The sequence below is a fragment of the Bacillus rossius genome, chromosome 1 (assembly GCF_032445375.1).
Source record: "Bacillus rossius redtenbacheri isolate Brsri chromosome 1, Brsri_v3, whole genome shotgun sequence".
NCBI classification, from domain to species: domain Eukaryota; kingdom Metazoa; phylum Arthropoda; class Insecta; order Phasmatodea; family Bacillidae; genus Bacillus; species Bacillus rossius.
In genome coordinates, this window is record NC_086330.1 from 339,266,333 (window position 1) to 339,290,130 (window position 23,798).

At 40.4% G+C, this 23,798-nt stretch overlaps 2 protein-coding genes across 10 annotated transcripts in view; one reads left to right on the forward strand and one right to left on the reverse strand.

Moving 5' to 3' along the window:
* Positions 1 to 23,798, reverse strand: part of LOC134528119 (nucleoside diphosphate kinase homolog 5-like) — a 233,627-nt gene that overhangs the window by 82,786 nt on the left and 127,043 nt on the right. For 3 of the 8 annotated variants that reach the window (XM_063361399.1, XM_063361398.1, XM_063361402.1), the window contains exon 2: positions 3,111 to 3,197. The exons of the other annotated variants lie outside the window; for them this stretch is intronic. In XM_063361399.1, coding sequence (XP_063217469.1) covers positions 3,111 to 3,124 — 14 coding nt within the window. In that variant the 5' untranslated portion in view covers positions 3,125 to 3,197. The remainder of the gene's footprint in view (positions 1 to 3,110; positions 3,198 to 23,798) is intronic. 8 annotated transcript variants of the gene reach the window in all.
* Positions 783 to 21,121, forward strand: LOC134528117 (uncharacterized). 2 transcript variants are annotated; one of them, XR_010074349.1, is made up of 4 exons: positions 783 to 848; positions 8,323 to 8,531; positions 13,588 to 17,220; positions 20,828 to 21,121. XR_010074349.1 is itself a non-coding variant. In XM_063361395.1 (3 exons), the coding sequence occupies exons 1-3, from the start codon at positions 842 to 844 to the stop codon at positions 17,164 to 17,166; spliced, it is 3,795 nt and encodes a 1,264-aa protein (XP_063217465.1). In that variant the 5' UTR covers positions 783 to 841; the 3' UTR covers positions 17,167 to 17,294. The 2 variants fall into 2 exon arrangements, 1 of the variants encoding a protein (XP_063217465.1); XM_063361395.1 differs by lacking the exon at positions 20,828 to 21,121 and having other exon boundaries at positions 13,588 to 17,294.

Genomic DNA, 23,798 nt, shown 5'->3' on the forward strand with positions numbered 1-23,798 from the left:
AAAACGCTAGGAATAGATAGTACGGTTGCTGCTCATCTTCGATTACAGCTGCAAGAAGTAATGTTTCCTCTACTAGGTCCGGCCGGTCCATTTATGCGCAATACAGAGACTCGTGTGCAAATATCGCTACCGCCACCGCTACCGCGCCCGCCGCAGTGTATGCCACGTTGATCGCTACCGCCACCGCCTCGTCACCGCCACCGCTACCGCGCCCACCACAGCTCCGGCGTGTGAGAACCTTGAGAACCTTTACGAAGGGGAATGACTCGCCACGGGCGTTGCGCTTGCCCGCATTTTCTCCCTGTACACAACACCTTATATCGCAGCAGCAGAAACTAATGCTTGAACTAACATAAAAAATGAAGTAGACGTGTAAAAAACGATATACAATAATATATTCGTGTTGAACCACTCCTACATAATACCGAATTTAAATAATTTTCTTTAAAGGTAAACACATGACTACACTATATTTTTTTCTTTCCCGGAAAGCTAGTTTGGGGGGGGGGGGGGGGGGGGGCACGGGCGCTCTGCCTACAGTGATTATACACCTGCATGACACATAAATTGCAACATTTTCTAGATAATACCCATCAAAAATATAATTGAGAATATTTTAGGCGTATCATTTACATATAAGTGACTAAAAAAAATTCTTTCTATCGTGGATGTTGTTTAATCAATCACACAGTGAGTTGATAATCCAAGGGGCATTTTCTTGATAATCCATCTGACATATAGTATAAATACGTGTAACGTAAGGTATTTTACTTACTTTGAGAGTTGATACAATGCAACTGACTAGTTTTCGCAGTTCATTATCGAGAATATCCTGGTCACAATGAGAGGTAACTAAGTCTATAATAATTGTTGATATTAGTTGTTTTTGAGATACATATATTTAAGATGAAATATAAGTTAATCACGATTTGTTTTTAACGACTAATCAATCTTAAAAAAAAACATTTTATTTTTAAACAAACCAATTAAATTGAACAAAGTTTTAATAGAACTTTTGTTTTTAAGTGTTTTCCTGATTTTTCAAAAAGAATTTCCGGATAGTTTATACAAACGAAACCAAGAATAAAATACATTATAAAGGGCAAAAAAAAATATTTGTCGTATGTCTCTGCTATGTGTTTTATCTAATAAGTAAAAAATCACTTACGGGTGCAGCTATTAGAGAAGAAAAATTATCAGTTACTATCTTATATCTTTCATAACATAGTACTGGTCATTACCTAAACTTTAAACGCATTTAATTAATTTAGAAATTGTTTTACAATAACTAAAATAATTTAGCTTTAATTATTATGTATAATATAAAATATAATAATTACTATCTAACATCGAATAAGTAATACATAAAGGACTCAGAAAACATTGCAAGTCGTCTACAGATTTTTCAACAGCGGTAAAAGAAGGTTCAAACATTATTTTTGCAAGAAATGTGAGATATATTTTTGGTCCAATTTTTTTTCCACAACTGTGTGATAGAACCGAAAATGGTTCACTTTCAGATGGATGAGTGCATAAGAATGTATTCTTACTAATTTGATCTTAACCCATAATCTACGGTACTAGTTATTTTTAATAACGTAGCAAATACTTTTCTGTATTATAGTTAAAATGGATTTCCGAGATGTAACACGCACACCAATACAAATCCGCACTACTTCAATACAAACCTATGTTTTATTTAGCTTAGTTATTATATTGATTTAATGAATTTAAATTTTATCAACTTCGTCACGTTTTTATCTTGTCACAGACCTATAGAGATGTTAAATGCGACCTCATCGTTAAACTACTTGACTTGTTATAATCCCCTATAATTGATGAAACCCGTAACATTTCTCTCAAATAACCAATCATTTGTGCATAACCATGTGACGTCAAACCATAATATTTCTTAATTAATTAGTCATTTTAACAAACACAACCATCAAAAATATAGTCTTAGCATTATAAATTACCCTATAAAAAGTTCTTTTAACTCTTATGATTTTCAAGAACTAAAATGTAATGCAAAATAAGTTAAAATACAGGCATTATCACAAAAAACGTTTTAATGAATATTATTCTTTGTGCAGATGGTTCAATGTATTTCTGTGTTGGGAATCAAACTTTTATACACACTGGTTATTTGAATTTATAAAGAACACACATTTTTATTTAGTTTGTATAGGGAAGTTTCTCACATATAAAGCTTTTTGCACATTTTCAGAATCGACTACACTTATTTGGCAGTTCGTTAAAAAAGCCATAAATAGAACAAAAAAACTGGAGGGTATGAAGTGTAATTTATATATGCTTTCATATTTAAAAGTTTATTATTTGTAATTATTTTATTTTAACGTATGACTCGTGAAGTGGAACAACACGTCTTCTTTGGCTGGGCGATGCATCACCAACAGATTGGCTTTTAACCATGAATGCCATAACCTTGAAGAATAAATAAATAAACATCAGTTATCAATAATTCTCTCTTACTATCAGGACCACATCATATCTCCCCCATCGGGAAATAACTTAACATAAACCCATTATGTTAAGTCATGCGGTACCTTCTTAAACCACGCTAGAATCACTCAAACTGAGACACGTGTATGAAGGTTTCAGGTGTTTAAGACCGGGTTTATAAACCACACAACAAACAGAACAGCGTAGATACGCAACACGCAGCTAACACAAGAAAACCACGGACTTTGCTGAAGTACCAAAAATAGCAGACCTTCACCAACAGTACACTTGAAATAGGTATACGTTAAAAAAAAATTAATGTTTAAATAGTGTTATTTTTTTTCACTATGCGAAAGATTAACGGGTGAAATCGTGATGGATATGATAATAAGATCACCGTGGCCTTCTATAAACTTAACGTCTGCGTCTTCAAAGGTTTTCGGAACACTACACGTCAAATATGGGGGACGGAAACGCAAGCCAAAACGAAAGAAGATGAAAGTTGGCTGATTCCTGCGTTGCGTTTTGTCTTTTTGTGTGCCGTATAAACATGGAGTTGGAAAACTCTATATGTATCTAACGTTCTTACGTTTATTGCATAGTATATAAAGCGGGCCTAAGGCTATACGTGGAGAGCATATACTTACGACTTGCGGACCATCTAGCACTCTGTAAACAGCCTAGTTGACTGTCGGCTTGTATTGAGAGCGCTTGTTGTCTCTGCTGCTGGAATCCTACGAAGCACAAGCACTTTTAGGCGCGCCAGAATAATTAACGTCGTGTAACTTGGGATCTTTTATGCTGTGCTTGCAAACAGCTTGCTACAGCAATGACAGAGACCTTAAAATCAGTACCTGTCGCGTTTTCTCTCTCCCTCTGTTTACCTAAGAATAAAACTTTGAGGAGTTAAACTTTAAATAACTTTTATAGCGTAGGCTATGTAGTATATTTGTTGGAACGTTTTATGTTGATTGATTAAAATATTTGTAATTCTGAAGGAATGCCACTTTTCTGAAAAAAAAAACACTTAAATATTAATAGTTTATTATTTCAACGAGTGGTTAGGTAATGTGTTAATATTACAGATTTATGATATCGTGGGAATGGTAGGTTAGGCTAGCAAATTTTTTTTAAAAAATATTGTGGACGGTGGGTTAGGTAAATTACATTAAAACTAGTGTGAATTTGAATTGCCAATTAAAAATGTAGCTAACTTAACATAATAATTTTTACACATTGTTTTATAGTATTTGTAAAGTAGCTAACCTAGCTTAACCCAATGTTCATAAAATTTCACAGTAAATTTATTGTAGTTATAATACCCTAACTAACTGTCCACACTATTTTTAAGTGTTTTAAAAGTAGCCTGATAATTATATTATAATTTATCCGTCACTAAAGTTTATGAAAGACGTTTTTGACATATTTCCCGAGATGTCAGAAAACTTCGATAAACTTCGGATCTTTTAGGGCACTCAAGTTACACGAAGATAAATACTTGGGCGTGCCGAGAAGTAAAGATCAAAATTTTTATTATATTATTAAATAAGTAAAATACATCCAGTAGCAAGATTCGAACCACGTTCTGTGATGTTAACAACCGCGAGCTCTACCATTGTGCTATATTTTTTTTAAATTTTTTTTATAAAGATGAATGGCACACCGGCAAGTTTGAAAGTCACCAAAGTGCCAACCATCAACCCCCCCCCCCCCCTTAATGTTATTTAATGTAACCCCGCGTCGTTGTGAAAATGTAAGAGTAGTTGTAGGTGCATAGGTAAGCGCTAAGGATACGTTATGGATAACACATATTACAACCATGTCTTACCCGGGATTCGAACCCAGAGCTCCCGCACCGTTTCCCGGTGCGTTGCCGACTACGCTACGGAAGCCGACTGTACGGTCCGTTGACATATTGCAAGGAGAATATGTAGTATAATAACTGCATTGCCAGTTTTCTTAGGTATTTTAAACCTGAATGACAGTTTACTATGACTATTTTAGTTTACCAAATACTATCCGTGGTCGTTTCATTTATCATAATGTTTAATTTGGCAAAACAATACATTTAGTATGTACCGTAATGTTTACCAAAGTGACTACATATTAGTTTATGTTGCTACATGTGGGTCCGCCATCTTGATTACACATTTCCGTTCACCTACTTCCGTTCCATTTTCACGAAATTACTCTTACCAAATGCCTTATACTGAGAGCTAAGATGTTTACACACAAAAAAACAAACATATTTACCGACTCCAAATACATCTTTGAAATAAAGTCTAACATATTTATCACAGTTTCTTGGCAGCCACGGAATAAACGCTGTGAGAGATACGCTTCAGTTCAAGGACAAGCCCCGAAGATGATGCCACACATACAGAAGAGTAGTGACGTTTCATGACAAGTAAGACCGCCTATTATTTTGGGAGTTCTCTGTATCTCGCGTTTCTGTATGCGTGCTTCCTCAGATAAGAGAATTGTTTTTGTCGTTATAAAAACACATCCACTCTTCAAACACTTTTTTTGAGGAAAGACAAGTGATGCTTAACACTGCCTTTTTTAAAAGTGTTCTCAACTAGCCATAGAGTGGCTGCTGTTAAGACCAATTAGTACCTTATTAATTTATAAGGTCCACAAAGACATGAAGCCAACTATTTTGAGATTCATAACTTTAAAGTTAAACTGTGGCCACTTGGAAGATATGAATATTTTAAAGCCATAGGTAAATCAGATGATTTGTCCAAACAAAGATTCTGTTACGCTGCCAATTGTGAAAGAGGCTGTCAAAATAATGTATTTTCACAGTCCTACTCAGCATTTATTTTAAACAATTTTTTAGACATACATTATTGCTAGTTTCACTGACTGTTATAGATAAACCTGAAGAATGGACCACAAAAATAAATACTTAAACACACGGAGAACAAACAAAAAACCAGCTGATGTCAAATATTAACTAGCAATCCGTATGACCATAAAATTATTTAAAAATCAATCTCACCCGTGGCAAGAATCATTCAAAGAAATTCCATGGAGTTAATTTCGAAGAAAGTCCTAGGCATTAATAAAGTCTTATGGAAATACGTGGGGAATATGTTTGAAAGGGGACGTATTATCTCAGAAAAAAAATCCCCCCTCAGATCCACGTGACCTTCGATAGTATATGAGTGGAACAAAAAAATCTATAATCGATTAGATTTAACCCAGCAATCACCATATTGGTACAAGTATGTCTTCATGCTACAAATTTAATGTCGAATGGAGGAAGGGAACCCAACTAACCCCAGGATGAGACATCATCCGCAAAGATGTGTTTCCTGAAAGAATAAATTTATTTATTTTGTATTGTAACATGCCCACCGACAGACATTCGTCCTTAGAGGTGGGCACGACACATAAAGACAAATACAGGTTATCGCTGCAAATGAATGTACCATATCAGGCGGGACAGCCGCATATGACCATCGCACCAGAATGAGAGTACCACAAATCTGCACAGATAACAACAATTACAGACAAGCACCCATAAATAAAATATTGAAAAACACAGGATGACATGAATTAGCACACAAAAAACACATATAAACACAAAAACATCTATATAAACTGAAAATTACTGACAATAAATAAGATTTAACACGATATTCAAGAAAAAAATTTTTGGTCGTAAATGTTCTAAATAAACTGGTAAAATAAATATAAATAAACGTGAAAATAAGTGTTTACACATATACATAATCAATTAAATTATAAGTTAACATTAAGGATTGGCTTTGGAGAGAACGTTTTTTTTAGGAGTATTTTGTTATTGGTTGGATGTAAATATTACTCATATTTGTTGTAATTAGTTATCCATCTGTATTTTATATACATAATTATTCTTATTTAAGGTGTAAAGTAGCGGTGGTTTACGACTGTTGAAGGAAGAAATTTTAATGCCAGTAGTTTCGAAAATATGACAATTTAGGTAATGATAATAGCAATCTATAATATAAAAATTAATCGAAAAATGTGTTGGTAAGCGCATAACTCAACAACGCCTGGACCAATTTGGCCAATTTTTTTAAAAATGTTTTTTGAAGTTCAAATATGGTTTTTACGGCGAGAAAAATTCGAATAATTGCCGGAAAAAACCTAAAACCAGCCCTTTTCTTTTTCCCATACAAACGTTTTCTAACTAAAACGAGCAGTCATTGTTGTTTAAACAATGTAGGTATGTTCCTAACGTCAAAGAGTCAATTTGCACTTTATTACCTCTGTACAAAGTTCAATCATATCTATCAAAACAGTGTGCGTTGGAGCACAGATAAAAAAAAAAAAAAAAAAAAAACGAAATCGAATAGTTCAATTTCGTCGGCTTCGCGATATTATATTATTTTAGGTTACCTACCCTAATGAGTTTGCTTTTGTCAACTTATACACGAAACAAATTCTTACCTATATAGTGTTTTGTGCAGTGTTTATTTACGTATGATCGCTAATTTTTGCATGTGACAAAATAATCTATAATATAGATATGCCTCCTATTAGACGAATCAATTTAGGTAGAAGAACCCGAAATGCTACAAACCAAGCTAATTACCGATCTAATCATGCACTACAATAAAAATAAAAATTATTATGTTTCATATGATTAACAATAAATAGATTACTTTTTTTATTTATCTTTTTATTTATATGTTTTATTTAATTATATTTCTTATTCACAACACCCTATCACCAGGGTGACGGTTCTGTTCAGGAGAATTTTTTGCCCCGACTATAAAATATGTAGGAACCAAAAAAATGTCACATTACAAATAATTTTGACAGGACTTTACTGCAAATTTAATTAGGCAGTACGAAGTCTGCCGGGTCAGCTAGTTATGAATAAATAATGCATCAAGAATGTTCCTTTTACCCTTTAGAGATCCTAACAAGGACATTTGTGGAGTTTGGGGACCTCAAGCAGGCTTGCTTCAAGGAAACCCACCAGCAAAGTATCACATTTCCGGAAATATGGGGAATGACCAAAGGTGTAACCTGCATCGCACTTGGGGCACGTAGGGGATTTGATTACACGAAAAATGGGGGTTTGCTTATTCACAGCTGGCATATGATTTTAAGGCAAATAATCACACATTAAAATTTCTTAAAAACATTTGCTAGATAGGTCAGCATCCTACAAGTATAAACCTCACTTTTCATCACCAATGCAGCAAGGAATATGTCGGATTGTTACCAGAAATATCAAGTCTGAAGAATATATACTTTTAACCTTATTGGGTAATAAATATATCCAATGAGGTTATTAGAAACGGTTGCACACACCTTACACATTGCCGAGATATAGTCGAAGGAATCGGAGAATTGTTTGTAGTAAGAAACCATCCCAGCATTTGCCTGGACTTATTTCGAGAATTCCGGATGGCTGGCTCGTTCCGGTACCGAACATGGACCCTCACATATGCATGTAAAATGCTAAACAGCTCGTTACCTCTCGCGGTCTTCGACAGCATGCCATCTCCTGATAATTCCTGACAATTAACTTCAACTGCATCGCAGCATGGCATCTCATGACAATCTCTGACTAGTAACTTTAACTACATCACTGCAAAGCATTTCATGACAATTCCTGATGAGTGACGTCAATTACATCACAGCATGGCATCTCATGACCATTCCTGACGAGTGACTTCAACTACAACACGGAATGGCGTCTCATGACAATTCCTGACGAGTGACTTCAACTGCTTCAAAGCATGGCACCTCATGACAAGTCCTGATGAGTGGCTTCAACTACGTGGCACATGTCGTCTTCTGACGTGCCCAGCAATGTTAGAGACTGCCCGACAGGTACCTCCCACTGTGCTGCAGGCATCACAGCAGTGTTCCTCGCCGCCTGTGCCCTGGTGCGGGCCCAGAGCGGGGACGGGAAGCAAGCCTGTCCACTGGAAGAGTCCGAGGACTCCCTGCTGACCATCCTGAAGAACCCGTCCGACTGCTCCAAGTTCTACATGTGCGTCCACGGCCAGCCGGTCGAGATGAGCTGCCCCCAAGGACTGCTGTTCAACGACAACCTCAAGGTAAACCATACGCTGCAGAGTTGGGCTGTAGACTAACATTTTTAACGGGAACATGTTTATGAAAGAAACATCGCAAATTGCATTTACTGTGGAACAGGACAATGGAACCTCGCTTCTTTTCCCCATACAATTACTATATGTGTTGCTAAATAGCAGGTATTAGTTTGTCATTAACGCTAATTTATTACTGTATTCACTTAATTGCGTGAGTGAACATAGCTTTAGCTATTTATTACATAGTATAACAAACAGTTATTATATTAAGAACTGTTAATTTCAAATTACAAAGTTCAGTGTGTAATTATGTGTGTAACAGTGTGCCGAAATCATCTAAATATTTATATATATAACATGAGCTATTCTTGTTACGAGCCCATTCTTCCTCTAAATCATTACAAATGCTTTTGTTACTAACTACAATGTTTAAAATTTATTGCTTGAAAATATACCTATCTATCGCCTTTAAACAGAAAAACTCATTTTTTTTTTCAAAAAATTTGTTTAAATATATATATATAATTATATATATATTTGGATAACTTAATGATCTGAAGATAAAGTTTTTATGTCAGCCCCAATAGTAAAATATTATTTATCATTCTCGATCATAGAATGTTAAAACTGACAGGTATATTTCACTGGTAGGATAGGTTAGAAATAACAATGACAGGCTGATACTTGATATTTGCAGTTTTGCCAAACGCTGAACACTATAAACTTTATTTTTGGGGGGGTTGGGGGGGAATCTAAACGTCCTTTAAACAAGGTAATAACAGAAGTTAACTCTCAACGATTCAATTATTTCAGGAGCCATCCGAGCATTTAATTGGAGTGATGACGGGGAGGTGGAGTCGAATCCCAGTTCTCTGGAATTTCTATTCGGGTTGTCCACCTGCGCTAAAAATTTATCAGGTTAAAAATTCTCGTTGGCACTTAGTCATCAGAGACGGATGAATAAGTATGAAGAGGCGAGGTTTGACAGCAGCGAAACTCGTCCAAGGGGGGGGGGGGAGGGGGGTAAACAGGGGTATCCCATGAAAACCTATAGGGTTTGTCGCAAAGTTTGCCGGGTTTTCTCTCACGCCGAGATTCCGGGTTCGTCCCCACCTGTGCTCGAACCTGGACGGCCCCTTGGGAGGGGGTAAGCTAGTGATCAGACCACTCGGAAGAACCAAGGAAATCCGCTGGCGATATCACTAGCTACTCGCCCATCACGCCAAGCAAATGCTAGGATGGCTCCTGAAATAACCGAGTCTCAAATTTACCTTGTTTAAGAGACGCAAAGTTCTCCTCTCTCCCCGAAAAAAAAGAAGATAAATTAAATATAGTGTTCAGAGTTTGGAAAACTGTAAATACCAAGAATCAGCATGATATTGTTTTTTCCTACCATATCCTACAGTGAGATATACTTGTTAGTTTTAACATGCTATGATCGGGAATGATAAAGAATTTTTTACTGTTGGGGCTGACATAACAACTTTATCTTCAGATCGTAGAGTTTTATAAAATTCTTTATTAATGAATGAAAAATTTTGGCAAGAAAATGAGTTTTTTTCTCTGTTGATAGGAGTTAGATGGATCGATTTTTCGAGAAATAAATGTGAAAAATCGTAGTTTTCATTAAAATAATTTGTAATGAATTAGAGAAAGAACAAACAACTACCAATGATTGCTCATATTATTTATAATCGTATTTAGATTATGTTTTAGGCACACGTTTATACACAGACCTTTGGAATTGGAAAAATAATTACAGTTAATTATATTTACTGGTTACTTGTTATAATAATTTCGTTACCTATACTAAGTTTAGGAAACAATGTTGGGAACAAACTCACTTGGCGTCATAGCAGTGATTAGTCAACCAACCGCTCGCTTTGATTGGGCAAACTACTTTGGGACAAACATCTGAGCAGACTGTTCTCGGTTTAAAAAAGTGTCTATAATTTTTAGAACAATTACCTTTAAGACAAGCGCTGGAGATTGAGGTTAAATTAAGAAACTAACGTCACACACGTCGTAAACGTCGGTATTTGATTTTTAAATATAAATTTGGGACAAACTTCTTTAAAGCAAACGTTGGCAAGATTTGTTTTTACATTGAAACCACAGTCTGATATGAGCCATATCTATGTGTGATTACAAATTCACGGCTGTGCGTATTAAGTTGTGACGTATAATTCATTCTGACATGATATGATCCCTACACTGAAAAATAATTATTCTGTTGGTACCTGGAAGAGTCAACATAAACAAGAAATAAAACAGTTATTTATGAATATCACACGAAAGTTTTACGATTGTTCCTCGTTTAGACGTAGACAACATTACACAGGGAAGTGAAATTCTACATACTCTTTGTCGGTCTGCAAATAAAAGGCAGAACCCTAATATTTTTTTTAAAAAATTACAATTTTTTTTACCTGACCGCTTTTAACAACTCCAGAGATAAATTTTATTCAACCGATGCTTAATTGTTAGGTAATAACTTGAAACCGCAACCTACAACACCACCACATTCACTCCGTCTAAAGTCATTTTAAGTTTAGCAGAAACAGCTTACATTTGGAATGTTACTACTATATTTGGAGTAAACATTGCGTTTAATTTCGTCTTGGCCTTCTTGGTTTTCACCTTTCCGGCTGTGAGAACATAAGAGTAAAATATATTTAAAACCTTTTTCTTAAAATGAGTGAGTCATGCATCGTAAAAAAAAGTTCAATTTTCGACCTTTTCATTGATAATCTAAAAACACTTTGATCTAAGAAACAAATAAACGAATCGAATTTTTTTTTCATGGCGGAGATTTTATACATATGAAAATATGGTCGACCATATCAATCATTGATGAAATAGGGGTGGCATAGTGCTATTAAATATCACGCAAAAAGAGTTTGGGAGATATTTTGTAAATAGTTTTTCGTACTATCATATCGAAAACGAATCACCTTCTGGCCTTAGTCTGTGCGGTTCGGAAACATTCTGTATAAACGGACGAGTTAGTACACTAAACCATGTCAGTTTTCCACTAAATGTCAATAAGAACTGGGAGGTGTGGGCGTTGCCGTTAACGAGTGGATTTTTTCGGGGTAATTCCACACCTAATAACGTTAAATTATGAATCATAATTAGATTCATGGGAATTTCACGGAATCATTCAAAGCCCAATAAAACCAAGTTTGTACTTATATTTCTGCGAAGTCTTCAATTGGATCATAATTAAAACCAATAGCAAATCAAAAGCAACTTATTGGTTAAATTGCTTTCAGGCAATTAAAGATTAAAACTTCTTCTCCCTAGTACATCAGGCAATGGGCAAATGTCACAGGCTCCGGAAAACACAGCACTGTTAAGTCGAGCATGCATGGGTTGTTTAGTACTGAGGGGTGTCCAGGAAGAGTGCAGTGATGCTCAGGGGGTGTCCAAAGAGAGTTCAGGCAGTGTCCTGAAGGGAGTCCAGCAATGTTATACATAAGGCAGGGATTCCCAAAGTTCTCAACCCGTGGCACGTTTAAGGACCCCGCCTAACATGCGGTGAGAAGAATATAAGAAGAAACAATGTTATTTTAAACCTTCTCAAGACATTAGAGAGTTGTCTGTTTTCGATAAGCATTTAACATTACCCCGAGGTAGGATGAGCATTTGTGTTGCCGTATTTTGTTTATAAACTATCTTTCTAAGAGTGCTGAAATTGCTTTAACCCTTGTTTTCAGAGTGTATTTTAAACATGAAATGCCCGCTGCAGGATCTTGAAAGCACTCAAGGGACTTGCAGTACTCCTTTGTATTCATTTCTCCGCCATATAATGTTATAGTTACCCCCTCAAATATTTTAGTTGTCCGATGCACGACAAGAATACCGAGCGCCAGATCAGAGCTTTAGAGGTGATACACGCTGGGAAAACCAGCGAGAGTCATATTATCATCCCGTCTCACTAACACAGGTACATCCCTGACCAGGCGGGTGATTAATATACAGAATTTTTCCGGCGGCGCTTCCTATACGAAACAATATGAGACTTGCCCCAAAAAATCGTTAAAACATATCTTATAGCGCAAACCCTCAAACTGTAATGTCAAAACTGAAATTTTTGTTTGGCCTTGTTTCCGGATCTAACTGTATACCTCAACTGTGGTACAAGCTTACGTTCTCTGGCTTTGCTAGTTAAGTTATTCACACAGGCCAGTCGATCAAGTGAGTGACTGTGTGATACAAGAATAGCAGTGACGCCCTTTGCGACGCTTAGCAGCGCTACTGAGCGCCGCGGCACTCAGTTTGGGAACTCCTGGTCAGTAGGAGTCCAGGGAGTGTCCAGTAATGGTACCCTAATCTGCAGGGGGTATCTAGTAATGATACAGGAGTTTACATGGGGTGTACAGTAATGGTACAGGAGTCTTCAGGGAGTTTCCAGTAATGGTGCACGAGTCTTCAGGGGGTATCCGGTAATGGCTCAGGAGTTTTCATGGGGTGTCCAGTAATGGTACAGGAGTCTTCAGGTGGTGTCCAGTAATAGTACACAAGTTTTCAGGTGGAGTCCAGTAATGGTACACAAGTCTTCAGGGAATGACCAGTAATGGTACAGGAGTCGTCAGGGGGAGTCCAGTAATGGTACACGAGTGTTCAGGGAATGACCAGTAACGGTACAGGAGTCGTCAAGAGGTGTCCAGTGATCATTTGTACAGTGCAACAATATCATTCAGGAATTGTAATAGTGGAACATGTTACTCAAGATAAACTCCTTGGCCCACCGCTAGTTTGTAACATGTGTAGGCAAAGTTTTGTAATGTTACAGGAAATACGATGTAACAAGCCACAGGATGTATGCTACAAGGATGCACCTTTTCTCCTAGGTTTGAAATTAGAAAAAGCTACTCAACAGAATGTTCTAAGATTGTCTAAAGGAATATATGGAATAAAGAATTTACATATGTTTGTCACACAACCCATTTGGAAAATTGTCAAATAAATGTTTAATAATTGTATCGTAATTGACGTTATATCTCAAACTTCAGATAAACATCGCATATGAGTAAATATATGAATACACTTCCCCCAGGTCTGCGACTTTCCGCAAAACGTACACTGCAGTGAGGCGTCAAAGGCGGCTACTGAAGCTTCCACCGAATCTCCCACCGAGACTCCCACGGAGCCACCCACCGAGGCTTCCACCGAGCTTCCTACTGAGTCTCCCACCGAACTAATCACAGAGCCTCCCACGGAGCCACCCACCGAGCCTTCCACAGAGCCGCCCACCGAGCCTCCCACCGAGCCTCCCACCGAGCCTCCCACCGAGCCTCCCACCGATACTCCCACCGAGCCTCCCACCGAGCCTCCTACTAAGCCACCCACCGAGCTAACCACAGAGCCTCCCTCCGAGCCTCCTACTGAGCCTCCCACCGAGCCACCCACCGAGCCGCCCACCAAGCCTCCCACCGAGCCGCCCACCAAGCCTCCCACCGAGCCTCCCACCGAGCCTTCCACCGAGCCGCCCACCGAGCCTCCCACCGAGCCGCCCACCGAACCTCCCACCGAACCTCCCACCGAGCATCCTACTGAGCCTCCCACCGAACTAATCACAGAGCCTCCCACGGAGCCACCCACCGAGCCTCCCACCAAGCCTCCCACCGAGCCTCCCACCAAGCCTCCCACCGAGCCTCTTACCGAGCCTCCCACCGAGCCTCCTACTGAGCCTCCCACCGAGCCTCCCACCGAACCTCCTACCGAGCCTCCCACCGAGCCTCCCACCGAGCCACCCACCGAGCCTCCCACCGAGCAGCCCACCGAGCCTCCCACCGAGCCGCCCACCGAGCCGCCCACCGAGCCTCCTACCGAGCCTCAAACCGAAGCTCCCACCGAGCCTCCCACCGAGCCTTCCACCGAGCCTCCCACCAAGCCTCCCACCGAGCCTCCCACCGAGCCTCCTACCGAGCCTTTCACCGAGCCTCCTACTGAGCCTCCCACAGAGCCTCCCACCGAGCCTCCCACCGAGCCGCCCACCGAGCCTCCCACCAAGCCTCCCACCAAGCCTCCCACCGAGCCTCCCACCGAGCCTTCTACCGAGCCTCCCACTGAGCCTCCCACCAAGCCTCCCACCGAGCCTCCCACCGAGCCTCCCACCGAGCCTCCTACCGAGCCACCCACCAAGCCTCCTACTGAGCCTCCCACAGAGCCTCCCACCGAGCCTCCTACCGAGCCTCCTACCGAGCCTCCCACCGAGCCTCCCACAGAGCCACCCACCGAGCCTCCCACCAAGCCTCCCACCGAGCCTCCCACCGAGCCTCCCACCGAGCCTTCTACCGAGCCTCCCACTGAGCCTCCCACCGAGCCTCCTACCCAGCCTCCCACCGAGCCTCCCACTGAGCCTCCTACCGAGCTAACCACCGAGCCTCCCACCGAGCCTCCCACCGAGCCACCCACCGAGCCTCCCACCAAGCCTCCTACTGAGCCTCCCACAGAGCCTCCCACCGAGCCTCCTACCGAGCCTCCTACCGAGCCTCCCACCGAGCCTCCCACAGAGCCACCCACCGAGCCTCCCACCAAGCCTCCCACCGAGCCTCCCACCGAGCCTCCCACCGAGCCTTCTACCGAGCCTCCCACTGAGCCTCCCACCGAGCCTCCTACCCAGCCTCCCACCGAGCCTCCCACTGAGCCTCCTACCGAGCTAACCACCGAGCCTCCCACCGAGCCTCCCACCGAGCCTCCCACTGAGCCTCCTACCGAGCTAACCACAGAGCCTCCCACCGAACCTCCCACCGACCCTTCCACCGAGCCTCCAACCGAGCTTTCTACCGAGCCTCCTACCGAGCCTTCTACCGAGCCTCCCACCGAGCCTCCCACTGAGCCTCCCACCAAGCCTCCCACCGAGCCTCCCACCAAGCCTCCCACCGAGCCTCCCACCGAGCCTCCCACCGAGCCTTCTACCGAGCCTCCCACCGAGCCTTCTACCGAGCCTCCCACCGAGCCTCCCACTGAGCCTCCTACCGAGCTAACCACAGAGCCTCCCACCGAACCTCCCACCGACCCTTCCACCGAGCCTCCAACCGAGCCTCCCACCCAGCCTCCTACCGAGCCTCCCATCGAGCCTCCCACCGAACCGCCCACCGAGCCTCCCACCGAGCCTCCCACCAAGCCTCCCACCGAGCCTCCCACCGAGCCTCCCACCGAGCCTTCTACCGAGCCTCCCACCGAGCCTTCTACCGAGCCTCCCACCGAGCCTCCCACTGAGCCTCCTACCGAGCTAACCACAGAGCCTCCCACCGAACCTCCCACCGAGCCTCCCACCGAGCCTCCCACCGAGCCTCCTACCGAGCCTCCCACCGAGCCTCCCACCGAACCTCCCACCGACCCTTCCACCGAGCCTCCAACCGAGCCTCCCACCGAGCCTCCCACCGAGACTCCCACCAAGCCTCCCACTGAGCTTCCCACCGAGCCTCCCACCGAGCCTCCCACCGAGCCTCCCACCAAGCCTCCCACCGAGCCGCCCACAGAGCCACCCACCGAGCTAACCACAGAGCCTCCCACGGAGCCTCCCACCGAGCCTCCCACCGAGCCGCCCACCGAGCCGCCCACCGAGCCTCCCACCGAGCCTCCTACCGAGCCTCCCACCGAGCCTCCCACCGAGCCTCCTACCGAGCCTTCCACCGAGCCTCCTACTGAGCCTCCCACAGAGCCTCTCACTGAGCCTCCCACCGAGCCTCCTACTGAGCCTCCCACCGAGCCTCCCACTGAGCCTCCTACCGAGCTAACCACAGAGCCTCCCACCGAACCTCCCACCGACCCTTCCACCGAGCTTCCAACCGAGCTTTCTACCGAGCCTCCCACAGAGCCTTCTACCGAGCCTCCCACCGAGCCTCCCACCGAGCCTCCCACCAAGCCTCCCACCGAGCCTTCTACCGAGCCTCCCACTGAGCCTTCTACCGAGCCTCCCACAGAGCCTCCCACCGAGCCTCCCACCGAGCCTCCCACCAAGCCTCCCACCGAGCCTCCCACTGAGCCTCCTACCGAGCCTCTAACCGAGCCTCCCACCGAGCCTCCCACTGAGCCTTCTACCGAGCCTCCCACAGAGCCTTCTACCGAGCCTCCCACCGAGCCTCCCACCGAGCCTCCCACCAAGCCTCCCACCGAGCCTCCCACTGAGCCTCCTACCGAGCCTCTAACCGAGCCTCCCACCGAGCCTCCCACTGAGCCTTCTACCGAGCCTCCCACTGAGCCTCCCACAGAGCCCCCCATCACGACGGTGAAGCCCACCGTGCCCATCAGCCTCTGCCCCGCCGAGGACCCGCAGCACGGCGAGGCAGTCATCGTCGCCGACCCCGACGACGCCTCCAGCTTCTTCATCTGCAGCTGGGGGGTGGCGTACCGCCAGCGGTGCGCGCCAGGCCTGGTCTTCAGCAGCTCTCTGAGGGTGTGCGACTGGCCGGAGACGGTCGCCGAGGTGCCGACCACGACGACAGCCAAGCCCGCGCCCCAGGTCTCCTGCCCCGCGGACCAGGAGCAGGGCGGCCGGGTCGTGATACTCGCCAACGAGGCGGACAACACCAGCTTCTACAAGTGCAGCTGGGGGGTGCCGCACCTCTTCAGATGCCCGCTGGGGCTGGTCTTCAACGACGAGCTCAAAGTGTGCGACTGGCCTTAGTAAGCAAGCGCCATGTCCACAAATCCGTGCATAACGTACAACGCATTGCATTAGGTAATTAGGAAGACATGCTCTATGTGTGAAGTGGTGTATGCAACTCATGAAATAAAAAGAAAATTAAATTTTAATCCATGTAAATACTATATCAAGAGAACCTTTTCCTCGATGTAATATCCATTCTTATATGATTAAGAAATGAATAAAATGCATAAAATATTAAGTTGAGATGTTGGTAAATGTTATCATGGGTTTTGTTGGAAGCAGCTCATGATTGGTAACCTCTTCATTTAATTTTTCTTTCACTCTTACCTCATGTGGCTCTCTCCTCAGATATATCGAACATGCTACAAGTAGGTACCACCTAATTTATGTTCTTAAAGTTAGGTATGTGAATTTGCATATTATACAAATAGTTATGCAGAGTGATGGTGTAATACTGCCTAAGAGACCTTTCACTCCTACAAGACTATATTATATTTTATATCTATAGTAAGAATATAGTTTATCGAATCACAAGGTTCTTTATTGTATCAATAATAATTAAGTGAAAATTCATATAACACAGAATTAGTGATAGTCGGAATCCCATTAAGGCCATATTACCTGCCAGCAAGTCTGCACAGGGGGTGGGGGGGGGGGGGGGGGGAACACTTCATTGGGCATGGCAATTCATTGTTCTAGTTGCTATACAGTTTTATCCAACATCTGAGCACGAAAATTATAATCAAAATACTACCTTGAATAAATAAATATTATATTTGCTTTAACATTTTATCTAATTTATGGCATGAATTGGCATTGTTGAAATGAAAATAATAGATTTACTTAAAAGAAAATAAACAAGTTTTCGTTGGCATGTTGAACCACTTGTTTATCTAACAACACCATAATTAATGGCGTCGGCGTTGAATTAAGCAATATTAGATTTAATAAAAAAATTCTAAGGAAATTTTGTTTCAATCTTGTTGAAATAGTAATCTCGTTAAATATTATCAATGATTTCATGAACTACTTTATAAATCGCTGTTATGAAACATACCTGATTCGGCTACGTGTTGTGTTAACTACTGCTACAAGAGAAGAGATAATAATAATTTACTCTACTTTAAGTTTCCGCTTGACGAAACTAGGTATGTGTAAATTATTAAAACGAAACAAAATAAAATATTTGTATGATTAAAATAGTGTTTTCCTGCCCTACAGAATTTCCTCTTTTTAGGTAGTGTGTAGTCGCACATTGAGGACAAGCACACTAGACATTAATACTTAGGTACTGTTCTAAATGTCAATGAGTCTCAAATTCTGCTCAAACTTGCTGCTTATGTACTTTATTTATTCTAAATGTTTTGTATGTATTTTATTTTTAGGTCGAGAGGGAGGTGTGGGTAAAAATTTTGTATTGCGTATCCAAGTCTATCCCTTAACACTACTGGCATGATCCTGAATACATTGATCCTGTGGTAATGATGCTTGCTGTTTTATTTAGTATATCGAAAAATCCTGAATATAAAAAAATTCGGATGTAACAATGAATTATGATTATATTATTAGATAAAAAATCCTGAAAAAACTTTGTTTTACTTTGTAACATGGTTTGTATTGTAATATCATTGTTATGTCCAGATCTTTCCAAGTACGGAATTAAAACAGCAAGCACCATGTGCTACCAGATAAATAATACATGATCATGCCAACAGGATCAAGGGATAAACTTGGATACGTGATACGGAGGTGAGGGTTGCGATGAAATGAAGTGTCTTTTAAATTTTGATGTTGAAATTAAGGTTTTTTCCCCTTAACAATTGCTACACACCTGTCTTCAAGAAGTGAAGATAGGAGAAATATTTGTACTTTCACCTAATCCATAAAGAATTAGATGCCATTGGTAACAGCTTCATTTCAGTTTTTGTGGAAAAATTGTAGGGGAGACCGGGGCTGGTTGTCACACGGGTTGGTTGTCACAAAGTTCATTTCTCCGCCGCTAGAGCGCACAGGCAGTATGACGCGCTACTGTCGTTCGCCCTCATCCGTCGTAGTATGTTATTGTTGTTGGAGCGAAGGTGATACGAGTTTTCTGGCAGTTAGAAGTGATATTTTACAAAGTCGGTCGGTGAGTAAAATTTATCAACCAAGGGTTTTTTTTCCTGTGATTTTGTCTGTAGTATTTTACTGATAGAAGATGTATTGTAGTAAACTGGGTGCTGTTTGTTACCGTTTGCGATAATTATGTACACGTTAAGGTCTTTAGTTCAAATCATAGACCAATATGAACATAAAATGGCGGAACGGGGCAGGTTGTCTCAAGTAAGAGGGGGCTGGTTGTCACATCTGACAACCAACCCCAATGAAGTTTCGTTTTTTCCTTTACAGATTCCGACACACGAAAAATGGTTCGGAACTTAAAAATAAAAACTAAACGTGGAGAAGTTACAGCCAATGTAATGTTGGCAGCAGCGAGATCTGTTTTTCGAGAACACAAGTCCATCAGACAAGTCGCAAGAGAATTTGACATCAACTACCGTACGCTTGCTAGATATTGCAAAAAAATTCCCCCAAGAGAATTAAATGACAACCAGCAAATTTTCCCATCGATTCCTGTCAGATACCAAAGAAATCGTCAGGTATTCAATGAATTTCAGGAAAAGGAGCTTGTATGTTATATACTACAAGCATCTCACATTTACTTTGGCCTATCTCCCAAGGAAGTAAGGAAACTTGCATACCAGGTAGCTTTAGCAAATGGCATAAAAATGCCACAATCTTGGGCTAAAATTAAAATGGCGGGCGCTGATTGGTTTTCCAGTTTTTTTTTACAGTGCCATCCAACAATGTCACTTAGAACACCTGAAGCAACTAGTCTTGCTAGAGCCTCTGGTTTCGATAAAACAAATGTGGAATCATTTTTCTCTAATTTGGGTGGAGTCATGGAACGCCATAATTTCCAAGCTCATGAAATATGGAATATGGACGAGACCGGAGTTACAACAGTGCAAGTACCCGACAAAGTTGTAGCTCGACAGATTGGTAGTATTGTTTCTGCTGAGAGGGGTAGTCTTGTGACAGTCGCATGCGCGGTGTCAGCAATCGGTAACCATATTCCGCCTTTCTCTATCTTTCCTCGGTTTAACTACAGAGAACACTTTGTTACTAATGGTCCTCCCGGCTCACGGGGTGCTGCCAATCCTTCAGGTTGGATGCAAGAAGCGCACTTTTTGCAATTTTTGAAGCACTTTCATAACCATACCAAAAGCACTCCTGAGAAGCCAGTTTTGCTTCTCTTAGATAATCATAACTCTCATCTTAGCATTGAAGCTTTAAATTTTGCAAAATCAAATGGTATTGTAATGCTTTCTTTGGAGGCTGTTGGAGCATTTGGAGGCTTTCTTTCATCGCTCTTTCTTGTAGTCAAGCTTTTTTTATGAAGTGTTTTTTTTCTAATGCTTTTCCAAAAAAGGAGTACAGAAATTTTCAGATAAATAAATTATTTCTCAAAAGTAGCACATCCAAGACAGTTTACATTGCACACTAACATCGTTAGTATTTTTTATATATAAATTTCTTTATATGTAAATTTTGCCGCGAGTTCGTGAGTGAAAAGTGATAAAGTATTACCGAACTCAAAGTATTATATGTTTTTTGTATCTCTTTTTCTTGCACCCAGTTTCATCACCGATCGGCCACATCCTAGCAACCAAGTCGCTGATGAAGTCACGCCAACACAGCACCGATCAGAACAGTCATCTTACATGTCGGCCATCAAATCACTACTGAACGACAATTAATTATAAAGGTTAAATAGGACTCCTTTATACCGGAAAGGATCGTGGTCATAAGATGTGAAAAAGTTCATATTTTGGTTTTCCTATAAGATCACGTCATTATTACTTACCAAAATGAAATAAAAATTTGAATTGTAAAAGTGTGACAACCAGCCCCGGTTTCCCCTACATCTTAAGCTGTTAAATTTGCCAGAAATACACATTGCCTGTGTTAATGATTAAATACTTCTGCACTTTTTTTTATGCATTAGTTTTGTTTGCGATTTGTAATGAAATTCAGTAGGTACCTACGAAAATCCTAACCTTAACCTCAATCATCATGATTCTACTAGAACAGAAATTAGTAAGTATAGTAGTATAGTAGTTTTATTGTCCAAGTCGACTACAAAAATATACAATCATATTGTACATGTAGTATAGGACTCGTCAAGAATATTAAACATTATGAATACACTTTTAAGTACAATCATATACACATAAAATAATAGTAAAAAAACAAATAATGAACATCATATAATAATAATAAGAATACATTTTTAGCATAGTTTTGCTTCCATAAAATCATTAATAGAATAAAAACCGAATTCCAAAAGCAAATCTTTCAGTTTTTTTTAAATGCACAAAGTTGGTTTTCTGATTTAAAATGTGGTGGAAGTTTGTTTTAAAGACATATAGCAGAGTATCTCGAACTATTTGCAAAACATTTTGTTCGATGTTGTAGTATATGAAAATTATATTTTGTTCTAGTCGAATAATTATGTAAATTGAAATTCTGCAGTTCATTCAACTTTGAATGAGCAAATATAAGTAATTTATAAATGTATAACGATGATAATGTTAAGACACCCAAGCTTTTGAAAAGTTGTCTCCATGAGGTACGATAATTAACATGCATTATTATACGTACAAATCTTTTCTGTATTCGAAAATTTTTAGATGAGTCCGTGGAATTACCCCAAAATATTATTCCATATCGTGAGGTTCAACATAACCAAAGTAAATAATTTTTAAAGCATTTAGATTAGTCAGTTTTGGAAATGTTCTTATAGCAAATAATATTGAGCTCTTTTTTTTTTTTTTTTTTAGTTAAATGAGCAATATGAGATTTCCAATTAAGGTTCTTGTCAATATATATAGTACCTAGTATTTTGGTTGAATTTGATTGAGATATATTATCACCATTTATCGATACAGTTGGGTCTTGCAAATTGTATAAGTTATTAAGTTTAAAATGCAGCCACGTTGTTTTTGTGTTATTAAGAATTAATTCATTAGCCTTAAACCAATCTATGTATGATGTCCCTAGTTAAAATTTTGATATTTGCAATTAAACTTAAAGGGTTATCACCATGTATAGATATATTAGTATCGTCAGCATATAATACAATTTTCCCACTCTTAACATTTTTAGGCAAATCGTTAACGTATATAAGAAAAAGCAAAGCTCCTAGTACAGAACCCTGAGGAACACCAACAGATATGTTTTGCCTATCTGAATGAACATTATTGTTTATGTTGGTTAAGGGATCTATGTATATGTTGTACTACGATTACTTGTGTGAACGCTGAGACAAGTAAGAAAAGGGCAGCAATTTATTATAATCCGAAAATATGTTACATGTTATGCATTTTGACAAATTTTATGTTACGTAAACAAAAACATTTTTAACTGAAATGAGGTTAAGACAAACACTGTCCCGAAGGTTAGAAATTTACTTATTATTTTAAAAATATTGCTCTCCTAAATCATTAGGTATATGTTACGTTTACAGATATTTAGTTAAATGATTTGACTTTTTTATAAGGAAAAAAAAAATAAAATCATTATTTATAAATATTAATGCATGCACGAAACAAGTTACAAGCTCGCCAACATTCGGTTGAAGCTGCAAATTTCCCTACTATTCAAATTAGTGTTTTAAGCATATTAACTGCAAATTGTACTTTCTAGGATCAATGTTGTATTTAACTTAAAATGTACTTATAATTTGAAACGTAAGTCTTACTCCAGAAGGTACTTTATCTCGGTTTTAAGCAATTGCAACTTCGTTTTAATGTTTGTCAAGTTTGCGTTTTTGTATAGCAACTAGGGATTTTCTGAATAAAAAAAAACGTTGAACTGCAATAGCATTGAGTGTCCTCTCTGCACTAGTACTTTATTTACTCTATGAGTCTGCTATATGGGCGGCTACAATGTTCTAGGCGTGACTGTATTGTCCGTAATGCCTTCCCTCTTCCCCCCACAAACACATTCTCGCCCAGGAGGACTATCTGCCAAATTTCCAGGAACTGAGGGCATGCCATAACTTACTTGACAAGGAGTCCGTATCCTCGCATTCACGATTCCACAGTAAATTCCAGCAGAATCACAGCACCTATCAGAACAGTCACCTTACATGTCGACCATCAAATCACTACTGAACGACAATTAATTATAAAGGTTAAATAGGACTCCTTTATACCGGAAAGGATCGTGGTCACAAGAAAAAGAGATACAAAAAACATATAATACTTTGAGTTCGGTAATACTTTATCACTTTTCACTCACGAACTCGCGGCAAAATTTACATATAAAGAAATTTATATATAAAAAATACTAAGGATGTTAGTGTGCAATGTAAACTGTCTTGGATGTTCTACTTTTGAGAAATAATTTATTTATCTGAAAATTTTTGTACTCCTTTTTTGGAAAAGCATTATAAAAACACACTTTATAAAAAAAGCTTGACTGCAAGAAAGAGCGATGAAGAAGAAAGAGATAAGGTAGGTTACCCTAAGTTCGCCACCTTAAGAAACTTTTAATTTTAAAATGTGGAAATATTTTTTTGTCAAACTATGTAGGTATTTTATTGT